Here is a 27240-nt window from a genome sequence, read left to right as displayed (position 1 = left end):
CCCCGCCCCGTCGCTGCGGGAGCCGCCGCGTTGCCATGGCAACGGCCGTCCCGGGCCCACCGCGGCCTAGCGCGGCCTACCAGGCCCACCGCGGCCTACCGGGCCCACCTTCACCTGCAGCCCCGCCGGCCTCGCAGCCCATGGGAGCGGGGTCGGGGCCGAGGACGGAGCCCCCCTCCCACCCACGACCCCCCCCCCACACGGCACGGACACGCGTTGGCCGCGGCTCGGCTCTTTAATGGGCTCATCCTGTCAGTGCTTGGTCTGCCTGCGCGCTCGGCCGCCGTCCTCCTCCTCTTCCTCGGGGTGGTGGAAGGCCACGAAGAGCTGATAGAGCGCCGTGCCCAGCGCGGCCCCAACCAGCGGGGCCACCACCGGCACCCACCACCACCAGCTGCCCCTGCTGCCAGCGGAGCCGTGGGCACGGAGCATCCACATCGGTGCCCCCCCCCCCCCCAAATCCAGCCCCACAGCCCGCACCCACCTGAACACCTGGCTGCCCCATCCTGCCAGCAGCGTGAAGAGCCGCGGGCCGAGGTCTCTCGCTGGGTTCATGGGGCAGCTGCAGTTGGAGCCCATGGACACCTCGATGGAGAGCACCAGCAGGGCCACGACCGGCGGCTCCAGGCCTCGCGGCACGGCGCGGTTACGGGTGTCGGTGATGGCCAGGATGCCCACCATCAGCACCGCCGTGCCCACAACCTGCGGGTAGACCGGCCTCAATGTGGGGCCACGTGGGGCTGCACCCAATGGGGCCGGCACCCACCTGGTCCAAGAAGCCATTGGAGAGGGAGAGGTGCTCAGCGGGGTACGTGGCAAAGATGGAGGCCGTCTCCCTTGGCCCGGAGGCGGTGAGGGTCCCGTTGCTGTAGGACCAGATGGCGTCTGTGGGGCAGAGCCGTGCAGCAGCGCAGCCCCCCAAGCTGCATGCCCACCCCACGGCCCCACCGATGGCTCTTTGTACCATAATACAGAGCGTAGACGGCTCCGGCGGCGATAAAGGACCCAAAGATCTGAATGGTCACGAAGATGGGGAACTTCCACCACGGGAGCTGCCCCAGCAGGGACATGGAGAGGGAGAAAGCCGGGTTCAGGTGAGCCCCTGCAGGGTGGCAGGAGACGGGCTGGGAGCGATGCTGGGTAGCACAGAGCAGAGCCCCCCTTGGAGCTGCAAAGCCCCCCATGGAGCTGCAGAGCCCCCCTTGGAGCTGCAGAGCCCCCCATGGAGCTGCAGAGCCCCCCTTGGAGTTGCAAAGCCCCCCATGTAGCTGCAGAGCTCCTCATGGAGCTGCAGAGCCCCCCATGGAGCTGCAGAGCTCCTCATGGAGCTGCAGAGCCCCTCATGGAGCTGCAGAGCTCCTCATGGAGCTGCAGAGCCCCCCATGGAGCTGCAGAGCCCCACATGGAGCTGCAGAGCCCCCCATGTAGCTGCAGAGCTCCTCATGGAACTGCAGAGCCCCCCATGGAGCTGCAGAGCTCCTCATGGAACTGCAGAGCCCCCCATGGAGCTTCAGAGCCCCCCTTGGAGCTGCAGAGCCCCACATGGAGCTGCAGAGCCCCCCATCCTCACCAGAGACCCCCCCCGCTGTGTAGATGGCCACCATGACGGCCAGCGCTCCCGCCAGCGAAGAGGTGATGATGTTCCCTTTGGTCCCGGAGCTGGTGACCATCTGTGCCGAGCCTCCCAGTGTGATCAGCTGCAGGATGGGGACACGGCTGCAGCTCTGTCCCCATGCAGCCCCCGCTCCCCATAGCCGTGTCCCACTATGGGGTGGACAAAGAGCCAAGGGCTGCTTGGGTGTCCCTTGCCATGGGGTCTCTGGTTATGCCTGCTGTCCATGCAGCAGGGAGGCTGTTGTTGGTGCTGTTGTTCATGTAGTCGGTCATGAGTAAAAGGGATTATCAGCAATTGAGTCATAAGCTGCTGCAGGGAAACCTCGGGGCTGGGGGGCACCGGTGGCCAACGTTCACAGCTCTTGGTTCCGGTTCCAAGGCCATGAAGCTTAACCTTTGGCTGCCTCAGGGCTGGAGCTGTGTGGGCACACAGCGCCCGACTCTGCACACACGTGGCAGCGCCCGCAGCCTCATCACAGAGCAGCAGCAAAGGCCGAGTTGGGCCGTGGTGAATCGCAACGTGGGTCCAAGTCACAGGTGAGAGGGTCTGGGGTCCCCAAGGTCCCAGCACAGCCCCCCCCCCCCCCCCCCCAAACCCCCAGTGGGGTCTGCCCTGTGCTCCCTCCACCCCCCCCTCCCCCTGCAGCCCCCCACCCAGCTCACAATGAGCACGAAGACGGCCAGCAGCTCGGCCAGGCACTCTCTTGCCAGCTGGTTCTGGATGCGGAGCAGCCTTCGAGTCCTCTTCACCAAGGACACGTAGCCCATGGTGGCACCGGCCGGGCAGGGTCAGCAGCAACAACAACACCGGTAGCTTTGCTGCCTGGTTTTATGAGCCCCGGTTTGGGGTGGGTGATAACACTCAGACTTTAAACCAATCAGGGCCACGTGCTGCACTGAAGGACCAGAGTCCCGCGTGGGGCCGTGGGCAGAAGCTGTGCCCCCACTCCCACCCGTCCCAGATCATCTCCTCACATACAACACAGCGGGGTCTAAGCCACAGGTGAGAGGGTTTGGGGTCATCATGGTCCCAGCCCAGCCCCCCTCCCCACCTCCAGACGTGCTGCCCCACATCCTGCTGTGGGAGGTGCCCATTTGGAGAGCCTCTTGTTCCCTGCCACGTCCTGGCCCAGCCGTGGCTGCTCTAATGAAAAGCCCTTGGAAAGGCTCCCAGGCCTTTGAGAGCACCCAGGGGAGGCATCAGAGATAAGGAGGGCTGGGAACACACGTGTACCCCCCCCAAGAAACACAGCGGGATCCCCCCCCCTCCCACCACGGGGGTCTGAGGAGCCTCACACGTTGCCATTAGCATAAATAGACTTTATTTCTCTGTACACAGACACACCCCCACAATGCAGAGAGATGGGGGGGCAGCCCCCATCCCAAGCAGGACCAGCCCCACCTCCACAGAGCAGGGAGAGGGGGCTGCCATGTACCCCTACACAGCAGGGCAGCCCCCACCCCGTGTTCCTTGTGCTGCTACCAGCTGGAGAACCAGCGGCGGAAGAAAGTGCCCAGCAGGGATGAGGGATCGCTGCGGGGAGGGCTGAGGAGCTCATCAGGCCACGTGCCTGCAAACTGTGCCAGCTCCCCTGCAGAGCAATGGGGGGCTCATTCATTGTGCAACAACACGCTCCTCTGTAACAAACCCCCCTTCTCTTCAGCCCCCTACTCACTGTCATCCATGTTGAGCACCTCCTCCCTGTAGTCCTTGCTCTGCCCATCCTCCTTGGTGCTGGTGATGAAGGCCTGGTCACCCCTGCGGCGGGTGATGGTGGTCTCACGGTGGCCTTGGCTGTCCTGCACCGTGCGACGCTCCTCCACTGCCTGCAAGGGAATGCAATGGGATAGAGAACCCCAAATCCTCACAGCACAAAGAGCTTTTGGGTACCTAAAGGGGGCTTAGAAACAAGGGGAGAGTGACTGTGTCTGAGTGCCAGGACAGGGGAATGGCTTAAAGGGGCTTAAAGGGGGCTTAGAAACAAGGGGAGAGTGACTGTGTCTGAGTGCCAGGACATGGGAATGGCTTTAATTGAACAGAGGGGATCTGGGAGCACTGAGCTGTGCCTGCCCCTTTAAGGAGCCCTGGGACACTGAGCTGCTGGGGGGCAGCACATGGGGCTGGGGGGGGGGGGGGGGTCCCTTCCAACCCAACCCTACGTTGATCCCACCCCGCTGTGATGATCTTTAAGGCCCACCCTGGGTTCTATGAGCTGTGAGGCCCTTCCGGGCGGCACTCACTCCATCAGGGAGCGTTACGGTGGTAACGGAGACGCTCTGGAAGTAGGACCGGGGTTGTTGCGGCCTCAGGATGGTGCCCAGCCCCGCCGAGGAAACGTGCGAGTCCAGGTCTGCAGGGAGCAGCGATGAATGTGGGGTCGGGGGGGTCCAAACCCAGCTCCCCCCCCCCCCACAAGTGCAACCCACCGCCGTCCTCCTTTGGTCCCGCTGCGGGCGGCGGGGGCTCCTCCAGCTGCAGGGCAAAGGGGGGCGGTGAGGAGCAGCCGGTGCGGACCCAACCACCGCTTCCCCCCCCCCCCCCGTTAATCCGGTTCCGTGTCACTCACCGCCGGAAGCGGCTCCCACGGCCCGGCCGGACCTTCGGGCTCTTTCAGCATCGAGTCCCGCAGCGGCCGCTCCGAACCGGGCAGGGGGGGCTCAGCGGGGACAACCGGGGTCAGGCCGGGCCTGTTCGCTCCGCCGGGCCCCCCCCAGCCCCGCTGCGGCCCGGAGGCACCGAGCAGCTCGGCCACGTCCCGCAGCAGCTCCTCGAAGGCTCCGCCGGGGCTGAAGGCGAAATCACGGCGGGGACGCGGCCCGGGGGGAGCCCCGGCTTCATCCTCATCGTCCTCGTCGTCGTCCCACGGGGAACCGAAGAGCGGATCCCGGGGCCTGCGGAGCGCGGCCTTTAGAACGGGACACCGTGGGGATAACGGGAAGTAGCGGGGACAGGGGGGTGACGGGGCCCAGCCCGGTACCTGCAGCGCCCCGGGAAGCCGAAGAAGCCGCGGAAAGCGTCGTAAAAACTCATCGCGCTTCGGCCGCAAAGCGCCGCCACCGTCACCCGCCGCGACCGGGCCGCTGCCGTAAAGCGCCGCCGGCCGTAAAGCGCTGCCGGGTGCCCTGAGGCGCCGGCTAAAAAAAGGCGCCGCGGGGTGCCGCGAAGGGCAGTGCTGTAAAGCGCCGCGGGGTGTCGCGAAGAGCAGTGCCGTAAAGCGCCGCGGGGCATCGCGAAGGGCAGTGCCGTAAAGCACCCGCGGGGTGTCGTGAAGGGCAGTGCCGTAAAGCACCGCGGGGCGTCACGAAAGGCAGTGCCGTAAAGCGCCGCGGGGTGTCGTGAAGGGCCCCCGTAGGGACCCCGCAGCGCTGGGAGGGGGGGGTTGAGAGTGATAGTGATCCCAAATAGGGGAATAAGGCCGGAAAAGTGGGGGGTGGGTGAGGGGGGGGGGGGTCCCCAATGGGAGGAGATGGGGGTCCCAATGGGAGGGGATGGGGGGTCCCAATGGGAGGGGATGGGGGGTCCCAATGGGAGATGGGGGTTCCAATGGGGGGAGTTGGGGGCCCCAATGGGGGGACGGGGGGTCCCAATGGGAGGAACTGGGGGTCCCAGTGGGAGGAGATGGGGGTCCCCGATGGGAGGGGACGGGGGGTCCCGATGGGGGGAGATGGGGGTCGCGCTGGGAGGGTGGGGGTCCCAATGGGGGGGTGGGGGTCTCCATGGGAGAGCATGGGGGTCCCCAATGTGGGGAGATGGGGGTCCCCAATGGGAGGAGATGGGGGGTGCCAGTGGGAGGAATTGGGGGTTCCAATGGGGGGATTTGGGGGTCCCAATGGGAAGGGATGGGGGGTCCCAATGGGAGGAGTTGGGGGTCCCAATGGGAGGAGATGGGGGTTCCAATGGGAGGGGATGGGGGTTCCAATGGGAGGAGATGGGGGGTCCAATGGGAGGAGATGGGGGGTCCAATGGGAGGAGATGGGGGGTCCAATGGGAGGAGATGGAAGCCAATGGGAGGAGATGGGGGGTCCCAATGGGAGGAGATGGGGGCCCCAATGGGGGTCAGGCGCGGAAATGAGGACTCAGGGCCACGATTGGGGTTTTTGTTTTTATATACAAGACACATTTATCCATTAAATTTAGAACACGGTACAAAAAAAAAAAAAAAAAAAGGAAAAAAAAAAAAGAAAAAAAACACAAACAAAAAAAAGAACAAAAAAAAACCAAAAAACAAAAACAAAAAAATAAAATAAAAGAAACCACTTCAACTAATTCATCTTACAATGCTGTTCATATCAATTACTTGCTCTTATTTTCCTAATAGAAGGGGTTTCGCTGTAGGCGGCCGCGCAGCTTCCAACTCCTTTGGGTCCAGAGGGGCAATAGGAGGAGCAGGGAATGGGGGGGGGGTTGAAAGGGGGGTTTAAAGGAGTATATAAAGCAAAAAAAGGCCCCTACGGCAAATGGGTCAGAGTCTGAATGCAGAGAGAGGAGAAGGGAGAGGAAATAAAAGGGGGAAAACAAACCAAAAATACAAATTCTATATTACATACGAGAGGAAAAAAGGTGGCTGAAAACAGACAATGTGGAGCTGCACCAGCCCTGCCCTGCCTGGAGCTGCCCCTATTGGAAAGGAGGGGGTGAGGAATTGGGGGGGGGGGTGGGGGGGTCTTGTCCTTCTCCTCCTCCTCCCATATCGGTCGGCGTCGCTCGCTGGGGGTCTCGGTTGGAAGCAGTTGTTGGGTTGGGGTCTCCCCGCTCAGTTGGTGCCCCAGCTGTAGCTGTTGTAGGCAGACTTGTTGGCCTGGGATTTCTGGGGGATGGAGCTGCCTTGGCTGCGCTGCCCGGAGCCGCTCTGTGGGGAGGGGGGGATAAAAGGGGGGGGGGCAAGGAGTAAAGGAGGAGGGTTAGAAGGGGGAGCGGGTGCTGGGCTCGGCCCCGGGGTCCCATCCCTGCAGCCCCACTGGGTGACACCGCCGTCCTGGCGGGGCTGCAGAGCTGCACCCCCATCCATCAGCAGCAGGAGGGGGATAAAGGGGGGCAGTGGGGAGGGGGGGAAAGAAGGGGAAGGGGTTGAGCACGGAGTGTGTGTGCGGCTGTGTGTGTCTGTGCACGTCCTGACTGCAGGCTCTTCTCCTCGCCTGGCGGGGCCCCATAGGGAGAAGGAAGGGGCTACGTGAGCCTGGGGGGCCTTAGGGGCAGGGAGAGACCCCAGGGCGAGTGCAATGCATTATCATCATCATCATCATCAGAGAGGTTCATTACCTGATCTTCCTGCTGGCGTTGGCAGCACAGTATCATCTGCAAATATGGAAGCTGTTGCAGTAGCGGGATATGTAAAAATAAAGGGACAAACTATGACAATAGAAATCCACAGCGGTTAAAGCTGGAAGCTACGGCGGGGTCGTGGCTGTTGGAAAAGGAGAACCTGCCGGCTTATGGAGGTCAGGATGGACCCAGGTGTGTCTGCGTGCAGGGGCACTACCCGACCGTACCCCAAGGCCTTCCTCACCTCGTCCTCATCGACCCTGTGTGTATGTGCATGTGTGTGTCACGGCGTGTGTCCGGGGTGGGAGGGAGGGAGAAAGGGGAAGGGGGCCAGGATGGGGAGGGAGGGGGGAGAGAGAGCCCTAGAGATGCCCCATTGAGGGGTATGGAGACCCCCGGGGGTCATGGGGGGCCGCTTACCTGCCCGTCCTGCTGGAGGTGGTGGTGGAGGATCTGCGAGTGGGGCTGCTGATGCGGGGTGAGGATGTGCATGAAGGGGGTCGGGGGGTACGCGGCTGCCGTTGCGGGGTTGATGGGGCCGCCGCTGCCCAGAGCTGAAGGCAGGTTGAAGGAGGCTGCCGGGGTTCCAGTGTGAAATCCCTGCTTCTCAAAGGATTGCTGAGGAGGGAAGAGCTGAGTGAGGAACTGAACACTGGGCTGGAAAAGCCCACGTGCTTTACTGTGCCTTATACCCATGGCAAAGCACAGGCAATCGGCCTGCTGCATAGAAGGGAGCGATGCTCCAACCGCCTCCCCATGCTCAGAGCTGCTTTAAACTGGGGAACGGCCACGTGTTCCCCCTCCTCCCCATCCAGCTGCCCCCCCATTCCAAGAACAGACCCCTCCTCACAAGGGAGGCCACGTTCTCCATCTTGTTACCCAGCCAAGCAGCCAGCACAGCACCCACAGCACCCACCTGAGTTTTGGAGTAGACAGAGCCCGAGATGTCCGGCACTCCCGTGTTACTGGATGTCACAGATACACCTGGCAGAAGGAAACAGGAGTCAGGGCTCAGCAACCAGCACTGGGGGGTCAGAGAGTGGCCTGGATGTCAGCTGAGGTTTGGAGCCATCACCAAGGAGCGGAGCTGCTGCTACGTGCTTGTAACAAGCACATGTTGTTTTGCTGTGGATAACAGCAGCTTCTGGAAGCTTCCAGGAACAGATTTAGGGGCTGATAGCACCCAGAAATGCAGCTTTTTCCCCAGAAAAGAGCAACTTGAAGAGCAGGCAGGCGATGAAATCACCCCCAGCACGAAGAGCTGTGAGCTCCTCAGCCACAAAACAAGCAATGGCACGTGAGGGTGACCCAAGTGCTGCTTTCTTTGTATGTGCCATCAGGCTGCAGAGCTGAGGTAGCATTGCAAAGAGAAACAAGGAGCTCTAAAAGGTTCCAATGCAGCGGGGAAATGCACAGCTGGAATCTAAAGGCCATGGAGGCAGAACCAAAGCAGGCCCTGCACAACCAGCAGTGAGAGCCATAAGCTTTGCAGGCAGTTTTGCTGCCAGTTTCCTCTTCTTTGAGCACAGGAGCCAAACACGTACCTAGGAATGACCAATAAAAGGCAGCAAAGGAATACATTGAGAGGTGAAAGGAGCGGAGGCCCCAGAGCCATCACACAGCCAGTGAGGTTGCCAACAAGCCCTGTCATGAAATGAAAAGCAACCCTGTTTTGGAGCAGGATGCTCCTGCAGGTCTCTTACCAGCGCTGTATCCGTGAGAGCCGTAACCACTGGGCTGCTGGAAAGGGGTTGCTGATGCGTTGACGCTGACATTCACACCGTGCTGCTTGGAAGAGGTAGGAGCAACCTAAGGGAAGGAGAGGGGCAGAGTCACCTCTCTGATGGCCATTCACCCTGAATGAATGGCTGAATGAATGTTCATCAGAGCCAAACCCCCAACGCTCTGCCCCGAGGGGACTCACAGGGAACACGGCGGGCCCGTACTGGAAGGTGCTGGGGAGCCCCGGTACCCCTGTGTAGTACGGCAGACTGGTGTAACTGTAGCCAGGAGGCAGCGCTGGGTTCAGGAACGTCTGCTGCGTGGTGTGGTGGGTTTGGGTCTGGCTTTGCTGAGGCTGGGCCAAAGTCGTTGCAGGAGCAGGGGAGGAGGCGTCGCCTCGGCCGAATTTTGTTAAGTCTCCTGCAGCAAAGAGGGAAGGAGGCTGAGCAAGGAACAAACCGAGTCCTGCACTCCAGCTCAGCCTGCAGGGGATGCAGCATTGCCACCAGCACCGAACCGACCCCTCTGCTAAAGCAGAAGCATCACAGTTGAAGCCCCCAGCCCACCCCCCATATGTGAAGTGACACCTGCTGTGCTTATTGCACTACAGGACTGAGCGCTGACTGCACAAACCCCACCAACCAGCTGCTGGCTGCTGCAACGAGCCTTGGGTCCCATCTGTACAACCATATCACCATCAGCACCCCAAACACAGCCCCCCAAGCATGGCAGTTAGGGGGGGGGGCTCTCCTACACCCCATCCCTAGCAGCAAACAGCTCCTGCTGAGGAGCAGAGCCAACCATCCTCCAGCTGAGGGTGCGTGAATGGCCCCTTTCTACAAGCTGAGCTCTCACCTCCCCTCTTCTCTTGCCTGGTGGCACTGACCCAAAGGCTGCAGAGCTCCAGCAGCCCACAGGGAGCACTTGGAAGCATCGCTTCCTCTCCCCATCCCATGTTGGCAATGGGGCTGAGGCAGTCCCCCCTCTGCTCCTCTTTGGGAGCACCTGCTTGGCTCTGCCATGCAAACACTCTCCCCATTCAGAGCTCACACAGTAAAGCCAGTGAATTTCTCGGCGCCGGCCCAGCTCAAAGGCAAGGCTGGGGCAGCCACAGACATTAATTAGCACCCATGTTAAGCTGGCCAATTATGCATGCAGCGGGGCTGAACTCTGAGCTTGGGATTTCAGTGCTGGGTCAAAGCACTTCTGCAAAGAGCTCCTGCTGAAGCAGGGGGGGGCAGTGCTGGAACAGGAGAGATCCCCCACAGCAATTCCTTAAGCACACACGAGTTCAGAGCAACTGCTGCTCACTGCCCCGTTCCCCTACCAGAGTACGGGTTGCTGCTCAGGCTGCCATCTCTTCCAGTCAGTGGGGTGGTGGGCGTAGGGAATGGGATGCTGTAATAATCCTGAAGGGTAAAAGAAAAGGAGAAGTTTGATGAGCTCGGTTTGGAGACGCAAAGCAGCCGTGCTGTGAAAAGCAAGGGATTCCAGGCACAATGTGTGAGAGCACAAGGCAGTTCCATCAGTCACATTGAGGCTGACCTCAACCTGCACAAGCCCAGGTTTCTCTTGCATGCACCGTCCCCCTCATCTGGCTATGGGAACAACCAGACAAGGTCTACTGGTGTGCAACCCCTCAACCTGCCCGTGCTTTCCCCACCACATCACACAGCACGAGGGACAGTGCCCTGCTTCCTAAATAACCACCCTCAAATACTCAGTTACTGCCTCTATCTGGGATCAGAGGTGAGCTCTACAACGGCTCCTCGTGACACTGTTGGACACAACAGCTCTGCTTGCTGCAGCTCCCCAGCCCCATCAGCACTGATACAGCAACACGAGCTGCTGTTCATTCCCAAGGGTGAAGGAGGGATTCATTCATTGCCCCTCTGCTCCCAGGGCTGCAGCCTGTGCCCATCCTCAGCACTCACCAATGGGAATCTGGTCTGGAGCATCTGCAGGTCGTCGTATCCATACACCTGTGGCTAGAAAAAAGAGCAGGAGGTGACGTTAGAGACGCAGAGCAGACAGAAGGCATTTATCCAATCGATACCCAACGTTCAGCTCAGGTAAAGCTGGAAGTAGAAGGTCCAGGCCCACGCCATTCTCAAGGATGAGGCAGCCAGCAGCCACTGCTGCAAGGCTGGCACTGCCAAGAGCTGGAGAGCACCAAGGGCTGGCAGTGCTGCTTCAGGCTGCACAGAGGCAGCCCACAGCTCTGCTCCAGATGCAACTGCAGCACCCAGATCTGTCTTCGCCTTCAGAAGGAAGCTGTGCCACCAACCCCAGGCCTCGTGGCATTGCTGCCCTTGTTATGTATGACATTTGTCAACGCTGCACTGACAGCACAGCTCCAGACCTGCGATTAACCCCCATCCAAAGGGCAGCTCCCTAAAGGCTGTGATGGAAAACAGCAGCTCCGAACTCCTCAGTCCTGATGCCACCAGGATTTGGTCGTACAATGAACCAGGTTAAATCTCTCCCTGCCAGCTGAAGGTGGAGTCAGGAAGGACAAAGTGCCACAACAGTGTTGGGGGTCCCACTCACCGGGTAAGCATGGAGCAATCCTGGAGCCATGATGTACGGGTTAGGCAACAACGGTGGGACTCCAGGGGGGAGGTTGGGGGGGGCTTTTCCTGCAAGAGGTAAAAGAAAAGGGAACGTCAGACGGCAAAGCCGACAGCAGAAACCATTCCTTTGAGCCTCCCTTCGTTCAGCAGAGGGGGGAAGCACCTGATGTGGTTGCCACGGAGCTGCGAGTGGAGGCTGTCACCGTGGAGTTACTGCTGAGGCTGAGGCCCAGGCTGCTGACGCTGCTGAGGCTGGATGAAACACTTACGACTGGCGGGGCAGCCGACACGGTGCTGGAGGAGGTGGAGAAAGTGCTAGCAGAAGAATGGAGGCTGGCTTCACTCTCCACGCTTGTGTGCTGGGGAAGGAAAAGGAAGAGTTACGGGACCAGGCTGACGTAAACAGGCTGCAGGAATACTGCGGGATGCAGCTGATGCGAAGCACTGCACTGCTCTGCCTGCACCAAGAGCCTGCAGTGAACCCAGAGTGGCTGCAGGCGACGAGGAAACCTGCTCTGCATCTGGCTTCAGTCCAGAGATGGGAGAGCAGCCAGCCCAGACTCGGGCAGCTGCATCCCAACACAGCTGGGAGCAGCAGGGCTGAACAGCACGCTTGCAGTAGGGAGGTTTATTCTGCTGCAGGAGCTCCAGCAGGGTGTGTTTGAATGGTGCCACTCCAGCAGCTGGGAGTTTGCTCCAGCAGCTGCTTGCAGCTCTGGGGGGTGTTTTTAACAACTACTGCAAGCTCGAGTGAAGCTGCTGTTATGGTCTGATGTGGGCAGGGGGTCAAACAGCCTTCAGCATGGGTGGGAATAGAGGGGTGCAGAGCTCCGGCAGACCCAGACTCACCAGAAGAGTTGAAGTTGACGTTCGCCCAGAGGATGTGGATGAGGACAGACTGTTCTGCTGGGTGGGTAACGTACTGCAGAAAGAGGAGGGTTGTATAAAGTCAAGGCACCAGAACAATCTGCTGGCAGCACCAGGCCCAGATCCCCTTCCCATTTATAACTGTGAGTAGATGCCAAGAAACCCACAAGGCCTGCAACTACCCTGAAGGAAAGGGCTTGTCTGCTTCCTGAGAGGAAGGAACTGCCACAGCGCAGCCTCTCATCTAACCCTGCATATCTTCATGTTTATTGTCGAGGCCGCAGCAACAGCCAAACAGCTCCAGATGGACCCCCCTCCACCTCCCCAAGGAGGCACCTTTTGGATAGGACTGACCACCTCCATGCTAAGCTCTTTTAGCCTATTACATCTCTGTGTCCCTGGGCTCACCTGCTGAGCTGGGCAGCGGTGGTGCTGGGCATCTCCTCGCTGTGGCTCAGGCTGCTCAGAGCCGTCGAGTGCTGGCTGGCTGTGCTCAGCAGCGATGCTGCAGACACGCCGTCATTGAGAGGCGCCATGCTGGGAGCAGAGGGGGAATCAGACTTCACTGCGGGGCTGGTAGCACCTGTGAACATGGAGCTGGGGGTTAGAGGCAGCTTCCAGCAGTTCTTGGAGGGTGCTGCAGCAGTGAGGATCAAGCAGGGCTCATTTAGAAGAGCTGGGATTGCTGGGGCTTCCCTCAATGCTGCCAACCATTTCCATGCTTGTATCAGCCCCAAAACCACCACAGGGTCACTGCAAAGAGCTTCAAGCCCTACAAATGAGGCGCCTCCCACAGAGTAAATGATGGTCATCAGGGTGAAGATCTTCCGAGTGACTCATAAATGATTTTGTGCAACTATCAGCACAAAGCTGAACGTTTCAAGGTACGCAAACAGCGCCAAGGAGCAACAATGAACCCAGCACAGAAAGGTTTTTGCTATTAGCCCAGCTGCAGCTGTTCATCCAATGAACACAAAAGGGGTTTGAGAGGCTCAGGACACCCACAGCACTGCCAGATCCTTACCTTCAACAGCCTGCGTGCTTTGTAACGGCGTGGGTTGTACGGAACTGAAACCATTCTGAGGAAGAAAAGCAAAGCGTTAAGCACTGCAGCTGCTCCTTCCCAGAGGCAATGCAGGGTCGAGCCCTGCCCACCCTGCCCACCACCCTCCATCCCTCAGCTGTGAAAGGGGCATGCTACCAACGTGGGTGTGAATTGAATGTGTGCACCGTGCAAGAATCAAACCTTTTGAGATCAAACTCAAGGCTTGGCCTGGATGTCACCCTGCAGCAGGGCTCATTCATGACACGAAGCGTGGCCAGCAATCAGCCTGACCACTGTTAACCCAGACACAGTTGAGCAACAAAGCGAGGGCTCCAGCAGGAGCTCAGTGTGGCCATAAGCCACGTGGTGAGCTGCGGTCACACAGGAAGGCTTGCTTGAGCGCTCTGCTCCCATTGAGGCAGCACTTGCTACACCACCCTTAGCACAAAGGGTGAGCAAAGCTGCCTTCCTACCTTGGCCTGGGTTAGGTCTTTCTGGGGCGAGGAGGAGATGGAGTTTGGGTATCGCCTCGTCTGGGTGGATCTCTGTTCATACAGTGGTCCCTGAGCGCTGTTCTGGGAGGTAAACGTTGCTGTCTGTATTGTGCCGCTCTGGTAACCAGACTCCTGGCTTTGATTGGACGAAATTGTAGATGAAGATTCACTAAATAAAGAACAAAACAATAAAAAAGGTCGTTTTCCTCCTTGCAGCCCCTGCTGTAAAAGCTGCTGGCACAAACTGCAGGGTCTCCATTTCAAACCTTCCCATCAAGGAGCCCCATAGAAGGGGGGGGGGGTCACACAGAGCAGCCCAACAAAGCAAGAAGCAAACCCAGAAGGGATGCTCTGAGCTGCAGCCCCACCTCACACTGCTCTGAGTGTCACAGCCTGTCACCACTCAGGTGCCAGCACTCAAGGGACATCCCCAGCCCAAAAGAAAACAGGATTGCCATCCTATTCCTATCTGCAGATACACAAACTGCCCTACACCCCCCATGCCAGGGGAGGACGGATCCTGCTCACCAGGAGCAGCTGTGCTGGGGCTTCCCCTGCAGGATGTCCAGCAGAATTAACAAGCTTGCTTTCTGTACAAGCACCAGAGGCCGATCAGTCACTAAAGCTGCCCAGAACAGCCTGCTGGCAGCTGGTGCTTTGCTGTCGCATACACTGTCCCCCCTTTGTGACTACAGGCAGAGTCAGAAAGGGTCTACTAGTATGCAGCGTGGCTACAAGCCTGCGGGTGAGCTCCATTGCCCTCCCTGTGTTGCTCACCTAGCAGTGCTGGTGTACAGACTGCTCTGAGGTTGGCTAACAGCAGCGCTCGTCGTGGGCGTCGATTCGTACTCGGCGAGAACAGGCTCCGAACCAAACTGCAACGCCCCGAACTGCAGGTTTAACCCTGAGATATCTGCTGAGCCAGGCATCTCCACCGCCAGCGCAGGAATCTGCAAGGGGAGAACACAAGAGATGCTCAATCACTCCCCAAGAGCAGCACAATATGATGTTAAACATCCATCCCAAGGCTGAGCCCTCCCCTATAGCACCCCCCCCTCAGAAACAGGAGGTTGAACAGCAGGAAGGCCCCACACACACCTTTGATGTTAAGGAGGCTTTTTTCTTCTGCTGTTTCAGCTTCTGCTGTGCAGGCTGAGGACTGGAGGACTGGTTGTCTGAGGAGCCCGGGGACATTTGGGGAACGGGGTTGGCTTTGCTGGGCAGCGGTGAAGACGGCGGCGCTGGCACGGTGGTGGAGGCTGTGACCACAGGCTGCTTCTCCTGCATGAACACCTCTATCATGGTGGAAGTGGATGTGAAGGCCTGCCTCTTGGCAAAGGGACTGTGCACAGAGGAGTCTGTTGGGTTCTTGAGATCTGCCAGAGAGGAGAAAGCACCAAATTAGGATTCGTTTCTACCTTAGAAGTCAAGCACTGCACACAATGCCCTGCTTGGGGGCCTCTTAAAATCAAGGAGCAGAGAATCCCTGCACCCCCCAACTCCCACCAGCATCACACTTTGATTTTAAGCCCCTCTTCCCTGAGTTCATCCCACCACCTCCATAGGACAAAGCAAGCTCAGAAAGCAGAACTCCTCCATCCTCCAGCATGGAGGCACTGAGTGCCACAGGTTTGGTGCTGTTTGCTTCCCCTCCTGTGCTCCCTGCCTGTTCCTTCCCCCAGCAGCAATGCTGCTGCCCACCCCCAGCCCTGCACAACTGCGGTGCATTGACACACAACTCCCATTCTGTCCTGCTGTTCTCCTCTGTGGCTCCTTGTCTGGAGAGACCAGGAGCTGCCAACACCGACAGGGCTCAGTTTTGAATTCAGCTTCGATTTGAACCAGAGCCATTTCACTACAGCAAGAAAGAAAGAGCGCTCAGCTGCAGCAGGGCTCAGCATCTCAGCTAAGAAGCAGGAGCTTCTCTTTATCAGCCTTTACTCCTCTGTGCCAGCATAGAGATAGAGTTACTTCTTGGCATCAAACAGCCGCCAGAATCACATTCCTTTGAAAGATGCATCAGGTCAGCAGTGAGGTGCCACTGACAAGTGTTTGTATTCAGAACCGTTCAATGCAGGTGCCCGCTGGCAGACCTCCTGTCACGCAGCCTTACACCCAGCACTAAAAGCACCTGACATTTCTCCAGCTGAACTCAGCTCGCTTGGGAACCCGAGGAGGTAAAATGGTCAAACCCGCTTTCAGATCCGATCCTCGCAGCAGCCTGCAGAGCTGCTTCCCTTACCGTACTGCACGAGGGATGAGGTCTGCGTGGCCGATCCCATGTCCCAGGAGGAGGCAGCAGTGCTGCTGCCTGGCTGGCTGTGCTGAGCTGCCAGCTGGGCCAGAGCCTGGGCCGTCTTGAACTGCTCCAGGAACTGGGAGCCCGTGGTGCTGCTGCCTTTGGCTTCCCCGACATCTCCAAAGCCTTTTCCCAGCATGCTCACCTGCAATTGCAGCACGGAAACAACAATGTCAGCAGCTCCTCTGCCTGGGAATTTGGCTCAGGACAGACGGGTCTCAACACCCTGCTGCTCCTTCCCACCAGGAAGATCTCATCCCTGCCATCCCACACCTCAAACTGTTCCATTTTTAAGGGGGCAAGAGGGCAGGAACGACCCCAAGCATTTCTCATTAAGCCATAGGATTGACATCTCTATCTACAGCCAACCAGCCATCCCAGAGGACTGCAGCAAGGAGATGCCAGGCTGCTGCTTCCCACCTTGCCCAGACATCATATAGGACACGTGGAATGCCCAAGCATCATATAGGACACATGGAATGCCCAAACATCATATAGGACACATGGAATGCCCAAACATCATATAGGACACATGGAATGCCCAAAACATCATATAGGACACATGGAATGCCCAAACATCATATAGGACACGTAGAAAGCACTGCCTGTAAAGGTGCTGCTGCCTTACCATGCTGTGGTGGGAGAAGGAGTTCCCAGAGGCCGGCTGGGATATCGCGCTCTGCTTGGAATTGCTGAACACCAGAGGCTGCGCCAAGGAGGGAGCCTGGGAGGACTCCAGGTTTGTTGACTCATTCTCCATGGAAGAAGGTGTCTTTCCTAGCAGCACTGCAAGGTCGATTCTGGATAAAGAAAGAAAGAACCCACTGAGGTGAGCAGGAGCTCCAGCATCGCTCGCTTTCACAGCAGTTCTACCTCCGACCCCATGGTTCTCATTTCACACATCCAATAGAACTTTACACGGCCGACACCAGCAGCCTCAAAGGAGCCTGGCAGCATCCTATCGACATTCATAGAGCCCACACTTCCAACACTGGAAAACACCCCCCAAAAATCTATAGAACCAGCAAAGAACCGAGCCAGAACATGGGCCCAAAACCTCCTTACTCGACCCTCTACGTTTCAGACTGTGTTAGTGTATTCAGAGCTGCTGTTTCTATCTAGCTGGCATGGCTTAGGCTGGGACTCGTCTGCCCCTTGCTCTATGTCATGCCCTGAGCCATCACCTCTGTCCAGCTGTGATTGTCACATTCTCTGTAGGCAGAGGCACTGAAGACACGTTGGATGCAGTGAAGATCTTTGTCTCAGACAGCTAGAAGACAAAAGAAGGGGGGGAAAAAAGCAATTACAAGTCAGACCAGCACGTCAGGACTGCCCATGAAGCACAAAGGTGTTGGGGATGAACAGCCACGAACAGCTCAAGGAGCTGAGTGTCTGATCTCCTTCACTATTTGGCTCCCAACAGAATCAGCTCTTGTGTTATTTATTGCTCCTCCAGTCAGGAATCGATCCTTCTGATCCATCCCTGCAGCTCACAGACCCACCAGAACCTCTGGGTTCTTCTGTGCTTTGCAGCGATGGTGTGCAGCACTGATCTGCAACTGCCAGCACCACGCAAGGTGGCTGCAAACAAACACTGCCACAGCAGCGAGGAACTGCTGAGAGGTTACACAGACTGAAGGCAAAAAGGCTCTGAAGCCTCTCGTCCAGCACAGACCTGAGTTCTGCATCTCAGATACAGCAACGTTCACTCATCCATTGCAGCTCCTGGTGCTGGGAGCCCACCCTGGGCTCCACTTGCACTTTGCAGAGGAGCAATCCGTGCTGCTTTTCTTGCTGTGCACACACAGGGCAGCACCTGACAGCAAACAAGTGTGCAGGGGAAGGGTTGGAAGGTACCTACATCTTCATTCCAGTCCTCCGTGCCCCACTCCTCCGTCGCAGCCCTCCATGCACCTACAGTGGGAATAGAAGGCAGACAAGTCAGGTGAGCAGCAAAGCAATTCCAAGAGCCAGGGAAGCACTGGGGAGAGCTTGGCAAGCAACTGACAGGACTTGATTTGCCAACCAGAAGTCAAAGCAGCCGACCCCAACCCCAAACTTAGGGGCAGGTTCCCATGATGGTGAGGCAGGGAGGGAGCACACACAGCCCAGCACCCAATGGAACACAGAGCTCAGCGTGGGAGCCCCTCTGCCCCTTCTCCTGACCCCCTTCCTGCAGCTGCAATCTCTGACAGAGCTCCTCCAGGTTGGGTTCCCCACCAGGCCTTGGTCTCCCATAGCACAGAGCAATGGAACCATCCTGGGGCTCAGTTTGCTTTTCCCCCCCCACCCCTCTCCCATGCATTGAAGCCTCACCGCATCAAAAGACATATTTAGGGAAAGGAAAATGTGCCAGTTTCAGAGTGATGGCCAAAGCCAGCAGCTTAAAGCACCAGGGGGCAAGGCAGGACATTTCAGACACCATCCATTGCAGCATCATTTGCAAGAGAGCAACATTGCCAATGAAGGGAAAAGCTTCGCCCGGCTGCATCTCCTGCTCCTTCAGTGCCTCACAGCCACAAGTTAAGCTCCATATGCTGGATTTCACATGGGGGGGGATCCCAAACCCATAAGGAACGTGGGAGCATTTCCCCATTGCCCACAGAGCCACTGCTGTGCACAGGGCAGCATCAGGAGGGGAGAGCAGAGCACCGGAGTGGGGTTAACCCTGGGGGCACTCAATGGCCAGCAGCCCCTTCAGCAGCTGATGGGGCACAAACAGCACGTGGGGAATGAGGGCTGGCACATCCTGCTGTAAGACCCTTGTAAGAAGAACCCTGTAAGGTTCTTGGATTTGTGGGGGGGAAAGAACAAAGGTTTTCCCCATTCACATTTCAGTCACGGGGCCGAAACAACGGCTTATCTATCGGCGGGGTGTTCGGAGCATCAAATCTGCACTGAAATGAGCCAAGAAACCCTCTTGGATTGATTTTCAGGTCGATTTAGGGCTAGAGATGTGGACTGAACTCAGCTCCTTTGGCTGCTGGGAGCCTCAGGGTGTCATTCCTCCCTGGGTTGAGGCAGCAGGAGGGGCTCAGCAATCAGCACAGAGCACAGCAGGGTGTTGGGGAGCTGAGCTTTGTGCTGCTCACACCCAGATCACCATAGAGAGCTCCCCAATGCAGCAAGCAATGCAGCACAGGGCTCTGCTTTTATTGCTTATTTTGGGGAGGGGGGGGGGGGGAAAGAAGACAAAAAGCAAAGCAGCAAGGAATTCAGAATGGAATCCAGCCCCACACAGAAGACCTTCAAGGAGCAACTTCCCTCCTTAAGCTCAAAGCAGGAAAAGGAGAGGAAAATCAAAAGTGGTTTGCAAACATCAGTGTTATCTATGGGGGTTTTTTAGGCTGAACTGCACTGCCCTGCATTGCAGCACAGCGGGGTTTAAGTAGTTTAGCAGAGTAACGATTGCCCCAATGCAAAGCAGCTGCTGGGTGCGCTCATGGGTTGGCTGGAAAACAAGAGATCCCATTGGGACCTCAAGGCTTGTCCCAAAGAAAGATCTCTTCTCCTAAGCAGGTGAGCAGCCCAGACCCCCCCCCCCCCCCCACCTGCAGCCCACCCCAAAAGGTTGGAGGAGCGACCCACACCACAAAGCAGCATAAATGCAGACAAAGGCACAAGAGTGGCACAGCCAGCAGCCACGTGCTGGTAGCAGTTAATGGTTAACCAGGGGGTCAGAGCTGGAGGTGCTTCAGAACAGAAGCACTCCATGTTCCATCCCCCCACCCCCACCCCCCACCAGCTCCCTTTCCTCTTATAACTTCCAAGAGCAAAGCAGCAGGTCCCCAAAGGGGTTGTGAGCTCCTTGTAATGGCTGCAGCACTGCTGGGAGCATCTGCTTTGACACCCACACCAGCAGGACCATGTCTGAGGAGCTGGGCAAGCACCCCTTATGCTTGGGGCCTTCTTTTGGACACCCAGCAGCCTTAATACGGCAAAGTGGAGCAGCCCACAGGTCTCTCTTGGCTTCACAAGGCATGAGATAAAGCAGGAAAGGACTGACCTGACTTGGAGGTATTCAAGGCCAGGCTGGATGTGGCTCTGGGCAGCCTGGGCTGGTGGTTGGCAACCCTGCACACAGCAGGGGGGGGGGGGGGTTGAAACCAGATGATCCTTGTGGTCCTTTTCAACCCAGGCCATTCTATGATCGTATGACCAGGCACTGAGCAGCATCCTGCTCACCCCAAAGCACCACCCTACAAGGGCAGCTCGGCTCGGAAGCAAAGCAGCGTGGCAGAGCAGGGTGTCAAAGCAGCCCTCAAACACCGCTTGCTAAAGGCCAGCTATAAGCAGCAGGGGCAAAGCACCGAGGCAGCTGAGCAGAGCTAAGCACCCTCAGAGCAGCATTCTGAACCCCCTGTGTGCAAAGTGCAGCAGGGCCAGCGCTGCAGAGATGTGGGAGCAGCACGGGATCAGCCAGCAGAGGAGCTGAGCTGCCCTGAGCTCCTGGAGGGCTCCGTCACAGCGCTGGGGATGCAGCACTGCTGGGAGTGCTGAGAGCAGCACCTGAGCTCTATAGACCCCCTTGGAAAGGGTTAAACCTCTCCCAGCTTCCATTGGAGGTGTCAGCATTAGTAAAAGCACGGTCAGAACAAGCATCAAAACTCGTTAAAGTGAAGGAATTAAGAGAGGAGAACGACATATCCACAGATATTTCAAGTCGGGTGGAGGGGGGGGGGGTGAAAATAAAGGAGCTAATAAAAGTAAAGGGATCCGGGGCAGTCGGTGCACCTGGATGGATCGTACCAGGAGCAGAGTCAAATTTTCGGGGATAATTTGAGCCCTCACCCCCAATGAAATCAAGTCCTGAAACAAAAGAAAAGACAAGAAAGAGAAAAGAAAAAAGACAACCAGTGAATTTGGACTCTGGGGAAGCCGTCCTGCCGCTCTGTGGATGGAGATGCCCAAAGGCAACACAACCAAAGCTGGCAACACTGTGGTTAAAGCATCACCCCACAGCAGCCTGAGAAACGGCTGTGAAAGGGAAATACCCCCCCCAAAAAAAAGCCAGCAGGGAGGGAAGAGCTGAGCCCAGAGCAACGCTGTGATTGTGTGTGATTCAATGCTCCCGGGGGCTGCTCTGAGCACACGGAGGAGCTGAAGGTGTTTGTTCAATAAAGGCTTTTCCTAAGGACATCAAAGTGAGGTGAGAGCTGCCAGGGCTTTGGTGGCACATCCAGCTCTGAGTCTCCACCTTCACAGCTGCCACGAGGAGGCTTTTGTGATCAGAACCACAAGCTGAAGGTTTCTCTCCTATAAAGGATGAGTGTGACCCACTTACTTGTGCCATCGTCCGGCTCGAAGCTGCCCGTGTTGTTCCATGTGTTGGTGTTGCTATTCCCATAGCTCTCATCCGTGCTGGTTGGCTCAGCGTAGTCAGCCGGGTTGAAAGTTCTGCCAGACAGGAATAGGAAAGATTTCAATCTCTTTCCCTGCACCACTGATTTCATTCCCACTGCAACAAGAGACCGCCAGAAGGCAGCTCTGCTTCAGCTGCATCACTGCAGCATGATGCAACTTTTTACTTTATTCACGTTAAAAATCCCCAATAAAAGATGGAGGTCAAGGGTAACGTTCATGCACAAAGACGCGACTTCTGCTGCTGTGCACAGCAGTGAAACTCACCCCATGCCTTGGGCAGAGAATCTTCCCCCCCGCCTTCCAGAGCCACCTGTAAGACACACACAGTGCTGCAGCACGAGGAACCATCCCAGCAACATTCAGGGCATCAGAACTTCGTATATGAAAGCACTGAGGATCTGTGAGCTGATGATCTGAAAGCACTGAGGATCCCCCTGAGCTGATGGGGTTTCCAGCAGCATCTTTCTATGGACGTGAATGACCTCAGCTGGCTGGCAGTGCCATCAGCCACGCGTGATGCCAGGTTTGGATGAGGTTTCCAGCTGGCAAAAGCTGGAGCGTTGAACCCCAGCTTCTCGTTTCTGTTCCTCAGCATCAACTCCTGAGCTGCACAGATTTTGCAGGAGAATGAATTGCTGCTGTTTAGCACTTCAGAACCGAGCCAAGGGTTTGCACGGCGCTCAGAAACACGCGGGTGGGGATGGGGAGGATCCAGACCCTGCTGCTAACAGGCAGACTGGAACCTCTGCACAGGAAAGCTCAGCTCTCCCCTGTGCTGGGAGAACTCCCTATAGCTCCCAGCACACCCACATTCAGAAGTTCAAGTGCCAGATTGGACAAGCTAATTAGCTTAGCAGCCTCCCTCTTCAGAGAGGTCCAGGTTTCCCACAGCCCTGTGTGTACCTCGGCCCCGGCCACGTCCCCGTCTCCCTCTCTCTGTGCCTCTTCCAGTAGAGCCTCCACTCTTCCCACCATCCAGCCCGTTCTCCTGGCCCCGAACTGAAAGACAGAACAACACAGGGATCACGTTAAGACCATCAGTGCGCACAGCAGACCAGACCTCAACTGCTGAACGTGGTGGCCTTGCAGGGGACCGAACACTCCGTGATCCCTTATGCTCCTAACAAGAGCATCACCCAAGGATGCATCTCATACAGGGCAGCACCACGCAGGCTGGTTCCCCCTCCCAGCACAGGGTGCTCAGCACACTGGGATGTAATGGTGTAAGGAAGGGTGGGTGTAAGGAAGGGTGGGTGCATACACTCTCTGCCACGGCTGGCACCCCGGCCCCGTCGCGGCGGCCCTCCACGTCGCCTGCTGAAATCCCGATCTCTCTCCCGGTTCTCTTTGCTCTCCTCACTGGGTTCTGTCTGTCCGCTGTCCTTCTGTCCCGAGACGCCTTTCTTCTTCCCGACCATCTCCCAGGAATGCTGGAGGTTTGTAAAAGGGGAAAGCAGTTAACACGAGGCTCAAAAGCACCAAGTGAGAGGTCCAGAGCGCTCTGCAGTCATTGCTTCCCAATGCAATCCCCCCCCAAACCATGGGATGAGAAGATCAGAATTTACCCACAGGTGAGTTCAACTCAGAATGGTCTGAGTTGCAAAGGACTGCAGCGAGCATCAGCTCCAAGCCCTGCTGTGTGCAGGGTCACCAACCAGCAACCACATCCAGCCTATAAAAATCCTTGGCAGCAAAAAGTGCCTCCAAACCAAAGGGTTTCTGATGCCCCATCGTGGCTTTGTGGCTCAGCTAACTCAGAAACGTGTCCTTCCAATGGGGGTGTTTTCAGCCCAGTTTAACTCAGGGGAAGATCACAACTACTTGGGATGGGGGATGCTGAGTGATGAGCTCAGGAGGTGAGAGGCCTCCATCAACATGAGAGCATCCGAGCCTTTAATCACTTTGCCCCTTATCAGCATCACAGCAGCTGGACGCAGCCCAGGAGCAGCTCCCAGAGCCCAACACAGCACGTTCATCTCATCCCTCCTCCTAAAAGGATTTTCCAACAGCAGTTTTGTTCAGCGCTCAATGGGAAAGAAAGAACCTTCCTGTCTGCTACAGCAAACCCAGCTGGGGACAGCAGGAGCAAAGCAGCCAGCAAGGAGAGGCAGCCAAGACAGAATGCATCCACCCCCCAATGCATCCAGCCCCCAATGCATCCACCCCCCAACGCATCCAGCCCCCCCCAATGCATCCACCTGTGCTCATGGCTCAGAAAGAGGGGAAAAAAGGGGGTAATGTGGACCATCTTGAAGCAACAGTGACTGTATGAGGGGCAGCAGCCAAACCCAACTCAATGGACAACGATACCAGCACACAACTGGTGAGGAGAACCTCAAGATGGTGACTGCTGGGCCACAGACACAGAACCCCCATTGGGAAGCCTTTTGTTTTCCCTTTGGCCATGCTCAGGCTTTTTGCAGCCCCGCAGAGCAGCATTAAGAAGCCAGGAGGTAACCACACCTCTCAGGCTACTCGTGTCTCATTCTGGCTCTTGTTATTGAGACTGGGCTGTATGTTTTATCCCCAAGTATATGGTGACACTGAATTGGGCCTCCCCAGACTCATAGCACTCAACCCTACCGTGTCCGGATTGCCCTCCAGCAGCACATTGATGGCTCTGTTAACATCCCCATTGCAGTCGTGCAGAGCAATCACACACTCATCCTGGTTCTTCCCCGTGATGTCAATCAGCTGGAAAGAAGAGAACACCAAAGTCAGGCCATTCCATGCCCAGAAAGCACCAACATCCACATGGATCTCAAAGGCAACCATAGAGAATCCCAGAAGAGAAATCCCACATAGAAATGGCAGGATTTGGCAGCCCCTTCCCAGCTTAGTGCTGCCCTCAAACAAGCAACAAACCCCCAGCAATGAGGGTGGGAGTTTCTGAGTCACCGAGTCCCACCACAATTGCAACCTGTGAGCTCCTTGCATTGAGATGCTGCTGCTGCTCCTTCTGCTCTGAGGCTGCACCCAGCAGGTCCAGGAGAGCCACAGCAGCACGGCACGAGCAGCGCAACCCTCGGCCATTCTCCTCCCCTCTCACACTCACTTGTTTCACCTTCTCCTCAAAGTCAGCGTCGTTGTGGTCCGAAATCATCTGTGCAAGTCGAATCTGTTCCGCAGTGGCCTGAAGAAATGGGGTATATCAAGAGAGAGGATGGTTAGCATAGAGCACATCAGCTCGGCTCCCAAAGGCCACGCTGCTTCCAGGCTGCACCAGGAAGGAATGGATGTGATGGAAAGAGATACAAATGGGAGCAGGGAGGCTCCAGAAAGCAAAGCAGGCAAACAGGAGCAAAGGAAGGAACAGCAGCAAGTGTCCCACATCACCTACGGCCGCCTCATCACCACCAGAACATGGAGACAAACTGCAGGAGGCTCTGGAGGCCCAATAGGGGCCAATGGGGCTGGAAAGCACACGGGGTGCAGCAGCACCACGGGCCAGCCCAGCTCCCTGTGCCAGGGCTCCGCCTGCACCCAGCTGGTTGCCAAGGACGCTGCCCTTACCTGCGGCCGCTGCTTGTGCTGTGTCTGGCTCTGTGTCTGTGTCTGCTCCCAGCTCCCCCGGGCTCGGTTAGTGCCCACCGATGTCATCATTTACAGTATATACAAATAACAGTATTTACAAGGTAGAAGGCTGCGGTGAAGGCGGGGGGGGGGAAGGGGAGAAGAGAGAACAGGCTGTTAGAAACTGGAAACACACACGGCGGCACCGACACGGAATGAGAGCGGGGTGAGACAGCGGCACAGCCCCACATCCACCAGCCCATATTGCAGCCCAGGGGGAAACAGCCCCCCCTTGGGAAGGGCTGACCTGGTACAGAAGCCCCCCATAGAGCACAGGATGCTTCATAGCAGCTTTGCTGTGAGTGTGGGACATCCCAAAGCCTGCAAGGATCCCCAAAGCTCCCAACTGCTCCCTTCCTTTTGTGCCTCCAGTTACAGGCACTGCTGCAGCTTTGTCTGTAGGGTATTATATCCCATATAGAACCAATTGGGCTTCTTGCTTCCCCCCCCCCCCTTATTTCAATGACCCCGCAGATCTCGGAACATTGTTTTTCTTCTATCAAGCATTCTACATTCAAAAAGCTACCGAATCAAAAAGGAAAGAAGTCGATGCCAACATGGGATAACAGCAAAGAGGCTGCGGAGGTGCTGGAGCTCAATGAGGACCAGCAGCCTGACCCTACAGATAAAGGGGAAGATCCCAACAGCACCAACAGGCAGCACGGGGGCAGCAGGGGATGGCAGAGCCCTCAAGGAGCTGCATTCACCCTATGGGGGCTACACAACCAAAGGGTCTCACCCGACCAACCCAGCACTAAGGAAGCGATGCTGTGTCTGCAGTAACTCAACCTGCAGTTCCAATAGGGTCCGGCATTGCTCTGCCCCTTGATGCAGTGGTTGGGCACAGCTCTGCTCAGCCCTGCTGCATTTAGGGCCCTGTTCCATCCCTCTTTACATGCAAAAAACACCCAACAAAGCCACCAAAGCAACCGGGAACAGCAGCAGCTCCAACTTCACTCCTCCCACCTGTAACTGCAGCACAGCTCAGGGCTAACATTGCAATGCAAACGTTCCCTATCCCGGCACCCAAAACCATCCCCAACTTAACGATGAGCTTCACAACGAGCTCGGGGTGGATTTATCAACCATTTCATCTCCTTTTAGTTTTGCTTTCAGATGGAAAAAAAAAACAACAAACCAACGAAACCGCGCGTGTGAAGCTGGAATGAAAAGCAGCCAAACAAAGCAAACGGCCGAGCAAAGCCCAGAGAAACTGAGAGCAAAAGGGAAACCTTCAAGAGAAAAGGGGATGGGATTGAAGGGAAAAGGAGCAAGGCAGCTCCGGGTTAAGGGACCCTGCACTACAGGGGCTGCAATGCGCCGCCTTCCCCAGCAAAGCCGAGCCCTGGGCTGCAACGGAGCCTCTAAAAAGGAGAGGTGATACAGAGACAGAGCGCAACGGTTCACTTTATTGGGGATTCAGGGGGTGTTACAATGCAGGACGGGGCTCTGTGCTCACGGCCGCTGCTCCGGGGTGATGCCAAGCGAGCCCCAGCACGCCCCGGCCTCAGTTTCCCTTCTCTGTTAAGGGAAGAAAGGCGGCTTTTCCGCCCCCCCCCTCCTGCCAAGCTTCACTAGCACGGAAAGAAAGCTCCAAAGGGAAAAAAGGACTAAACAGAGGTCAATGAGCGGGGAGAGACCTCCCTGCGGCGGGGGGCAACAACGGCTCGGATTGAATGCGGAGAGAACCCAGCGGGAGGCCGGTAAGGAGCCCCGAAGCCGGACGGGGAGCCCCGAAGCGGGTTGAGGAGCCCCGAAGCGGGACGGGGAGCCCCGGGGCAGCTCCGCGGGCGCACGTTGTGGCCGCGCCTCCGAGCCCTTTGTGCGCCCCGCCGCCTCCTCAGGCCGCGGGGATCCGCCCGGACACGGCGCGGCCCATCGCGGACACGGACGCGGCCCCGGCGAGACCCGAAGCCGCGGCGCACAATGGGGGCGCTCCCCGCCCCCCCCCCCCCCGCGGAAAGGCCCGGCCCGACTCGGGTCTCCCTCCGCCTCCCCCCCGGCAGCGCGGCGCCAGGCCGGGCCGCTTCCGCCCTCATGGCCGCGGCCGCCATTCCCCCCCGCCCGACGCGGCCGCCCCCGCCCGCCCTCACCTGAGGCGGCCGCGCGTTACGCCAGCCCGAGGCCGGGCCCGGCCCACTAGGCCGCGCGGCGCCCGGCGGGGAAAGCGGGGCCCGGCGAAGGGCCGCACCGGGACGGCGAGGCCGGGTTGGGAGGAGCGCGGCCGTGAGGAGCGAGAGGAGCCCGGAGGGACGGAGGGGAACCGGGGCGGCGGGGCGGGAAAGGCCGCGGGGAGGGAGCGGAGCCGCCGCCGCCGCGCACCAACTTTACCTGAGTCTCCACACACTGACACTGCCCAGCGGCGCCCGCCCCCATCACGTGACGCGGGCGAGGGGGCGGGGCCAGCCCCGGCGTCTCTCCCACGT

General features: G+C 57.8%; 3 protein-coding genes and 1 long non-coding RNA gene across 10 annotated transcripts; 1 reads left to right on the top strand and 3 right to left on the bottom strand.

Moving 5' to 3' along the window:
* Window position 1: 1 nt before the first annotated feature.
* AQP10 (aquaporin 10) lies at window positions 2-2382 on the bottom strand. Its single transcript, XM_072358663.1, has 5 exons — window positions 2278-2382; window positions 1571-1697; window positions 965-1102; window positions 767-885; window positions 2-702 (listed from the first exon to the last, which is right to left on the bottom strand). The coding sequence occupies exons 1-5, from the start codon at window positions 2380-2382 to the stop codon at window positions 253-255; spliced, it is 939 nt and encodes a 312-aa protein (XP_072214764.1). The 3' UTR covers window positions 2-252.
* Window positions 670-2139, top strand: LOC140263635 (uncharacterized). The gene is made up of 3 exons (XR_011905927.1): window positions 670-808; window positions 975-1094; window positions 1994-2139. It is a non-coding gene; the product is annotated as an uncharacterized lncRNA (long non-coding RNA).
* A 534-nt stretch (window positions 2383-2916) lies between the features above and the next one.
* On the bottom strand, window positions 2917-4974 carry HAX1 (HCLS1 associated protein X-1). The gene is made up of 6 exons (XM_072358739.1): window positions 4593-4974; window positions 4182-4506; window positions 4042-4087; window positions 3856-3965; window positions 3291-3441; window positions 2917-3206 (listed from the first exon to the last, which is right to left on the bottom strand). The coding sequence occupies exons 1-6, from the start codon at window positions 4841-4843 to the stop codon at window positions 3094-3096; spliced, it is 996 nt and encodes a 331-aa protein (XP_072214840.1). The 5' UTR covers window positions 4844-4974; the 3' UTR covers window positions 2917-3093.
* A 746-nt stretch (window positions 4975-5720) lies between these two features.
* On the bottom strand, window positions 5721-27228 carry UBAP2L (ubiquitin associated protein 2 like). 7 transcript variants are annotated; one of them, XM_072358723.1, is made up of 29 exons: window positions 27146-27228; window positions 24755-24884; window positions 24297-24374; window positions 23825-23935; window positions 22503-22671; window positions 22145-22240; window positions 21506-21551; window positions 21162-21274; window positions 20612-20686; window positions 17739-17791; window positions 17062-17147; window positions 16506-16677; window positions 15821-16022; window positions 14677-14954; window positions 14356-14528; window positions 13558-13747; window positions 13064-13118; window positions 12448-12622; window positions 12022-12094; window positions 11336-11531; window positions 11150-11238; window positions 10534-10587; window positions 9927-10008; window positions 8802-9019; window positions 8581-8686; window positions 7794-7861; window positions 7298-7495; window positions 6875-6925; window positions 6216-6464 (listed from the first exon to the last, which is right to left on the bottom strand). In XM_072358723.1, exons 2-29 carry the CDS (start codon window positions 24842-24844, stop codon window positions 6369-6371), a joined length of 3393 nt encoding a protein of 1130 aa, XP_072214824.1. In that variant the 5' UTR covers window positions 24845-24884; window positions 27146-27228; the 3' UTR covers window positions 6216-6368. The 7 variants fall into 7 exon arrangements, with proteins under 7 accessions (XP_072214827.1, XP_072214830.1, XP_072214829.1 ...); XM_072358725.1 differs by having other exon boundaries at window positions 10534-10581; XM_072358724.1 differs by lacking the exon at window positions 27146-27228 and adding an exon at window positions 26908-27030.
* Between the last annotated feature and the right edge of the window lie 12 nt (window positions 27229-27240).

This window comes from Excalfactoria chinensis, chromosome 32 (genome assembly GCF_039878825.1).
Source record: "Excalfactoria chinensis isolate bCotChi1 chromosome 32, bCotChi1.hap2, whole genome shotgun sequence".
Taxonomy (NCBI): Eukaryota; Metazoa; Chordata; class Aves; order Galliformes; family Phasianidae; genus Excalfactoria; species Excalfactoria chinensis.
Note: the sequence above shows the minus strand (reverse complement) of the source record. Positions and strands in the feature narration are given on the sequence as shown.

Bases quoted from the DNA above. Each gene is read 5' to 3' on its own strand.
- AQP10 (XM_072358663.1), bottom strand. From the start codon at position 2,382: ATGGGCTACGTGTCCTTGGTGAAGAGGACTCGAAGGCTGCTCCGCATC. The intron at 1,698-2,277 runs GTGAGCTGGGTG...CCCATCCTGCAG, and splicing joins TGGCCGTCTTCGTGCTCATT to CTGATCACACTGGGAGGCTC. The intron at 1,103-1,570 runs GTGAGGATGGGG...GCCACCCTGCAG, and splicing joins CACAGCGGGGGGGGTCTCTG to GGGCTCACCTGAACCCGGCT.
- UBAP2L (XM_072358723.1), bottom strand. From the start codon at position 24,844: ATGATGACATCGGTGGGCACTAACCGAGCCCGGGGGAGCTGGGAGCAG. The intron at 11,532-12,021 runs GTGAGTCTGGGT...TTCCTTCCCCAG, and splicing joins CGTCAACTTCAACTCTTCTG to CACACAAGCGTGGAGAGTGA. The intron at 6,465-6,874 runs GTAATGAACCTC...CCCTCCCCACAG, and splicing joins AACGCCAGCAGGAAGATCAG to AGCGGCTCCGGGCAGCGCAG.
- HAX1 (XM_072358739.1), bottom strand. From the start codon at position 4,843: ATGCCCCGCGGCGCTTTACGGCACTGCTCTTCGCGACACCCCGCGGCG. The intron at 3,966-4,041 runs GTGGGTTGCACT...TGCTCCCTGCAG, and splicing joins GGGACCAAAGGAGGACGGCG to ACCTGGACTCGCACGTTTCC. The intron at 3,442-3,855 runs GTGAGTGCCGCC...ATTCCCTTGCAG, and splicing joins CCGTAACGCTCCCTGATGGA to GCAGTGGAGGAGCGTCGCAC.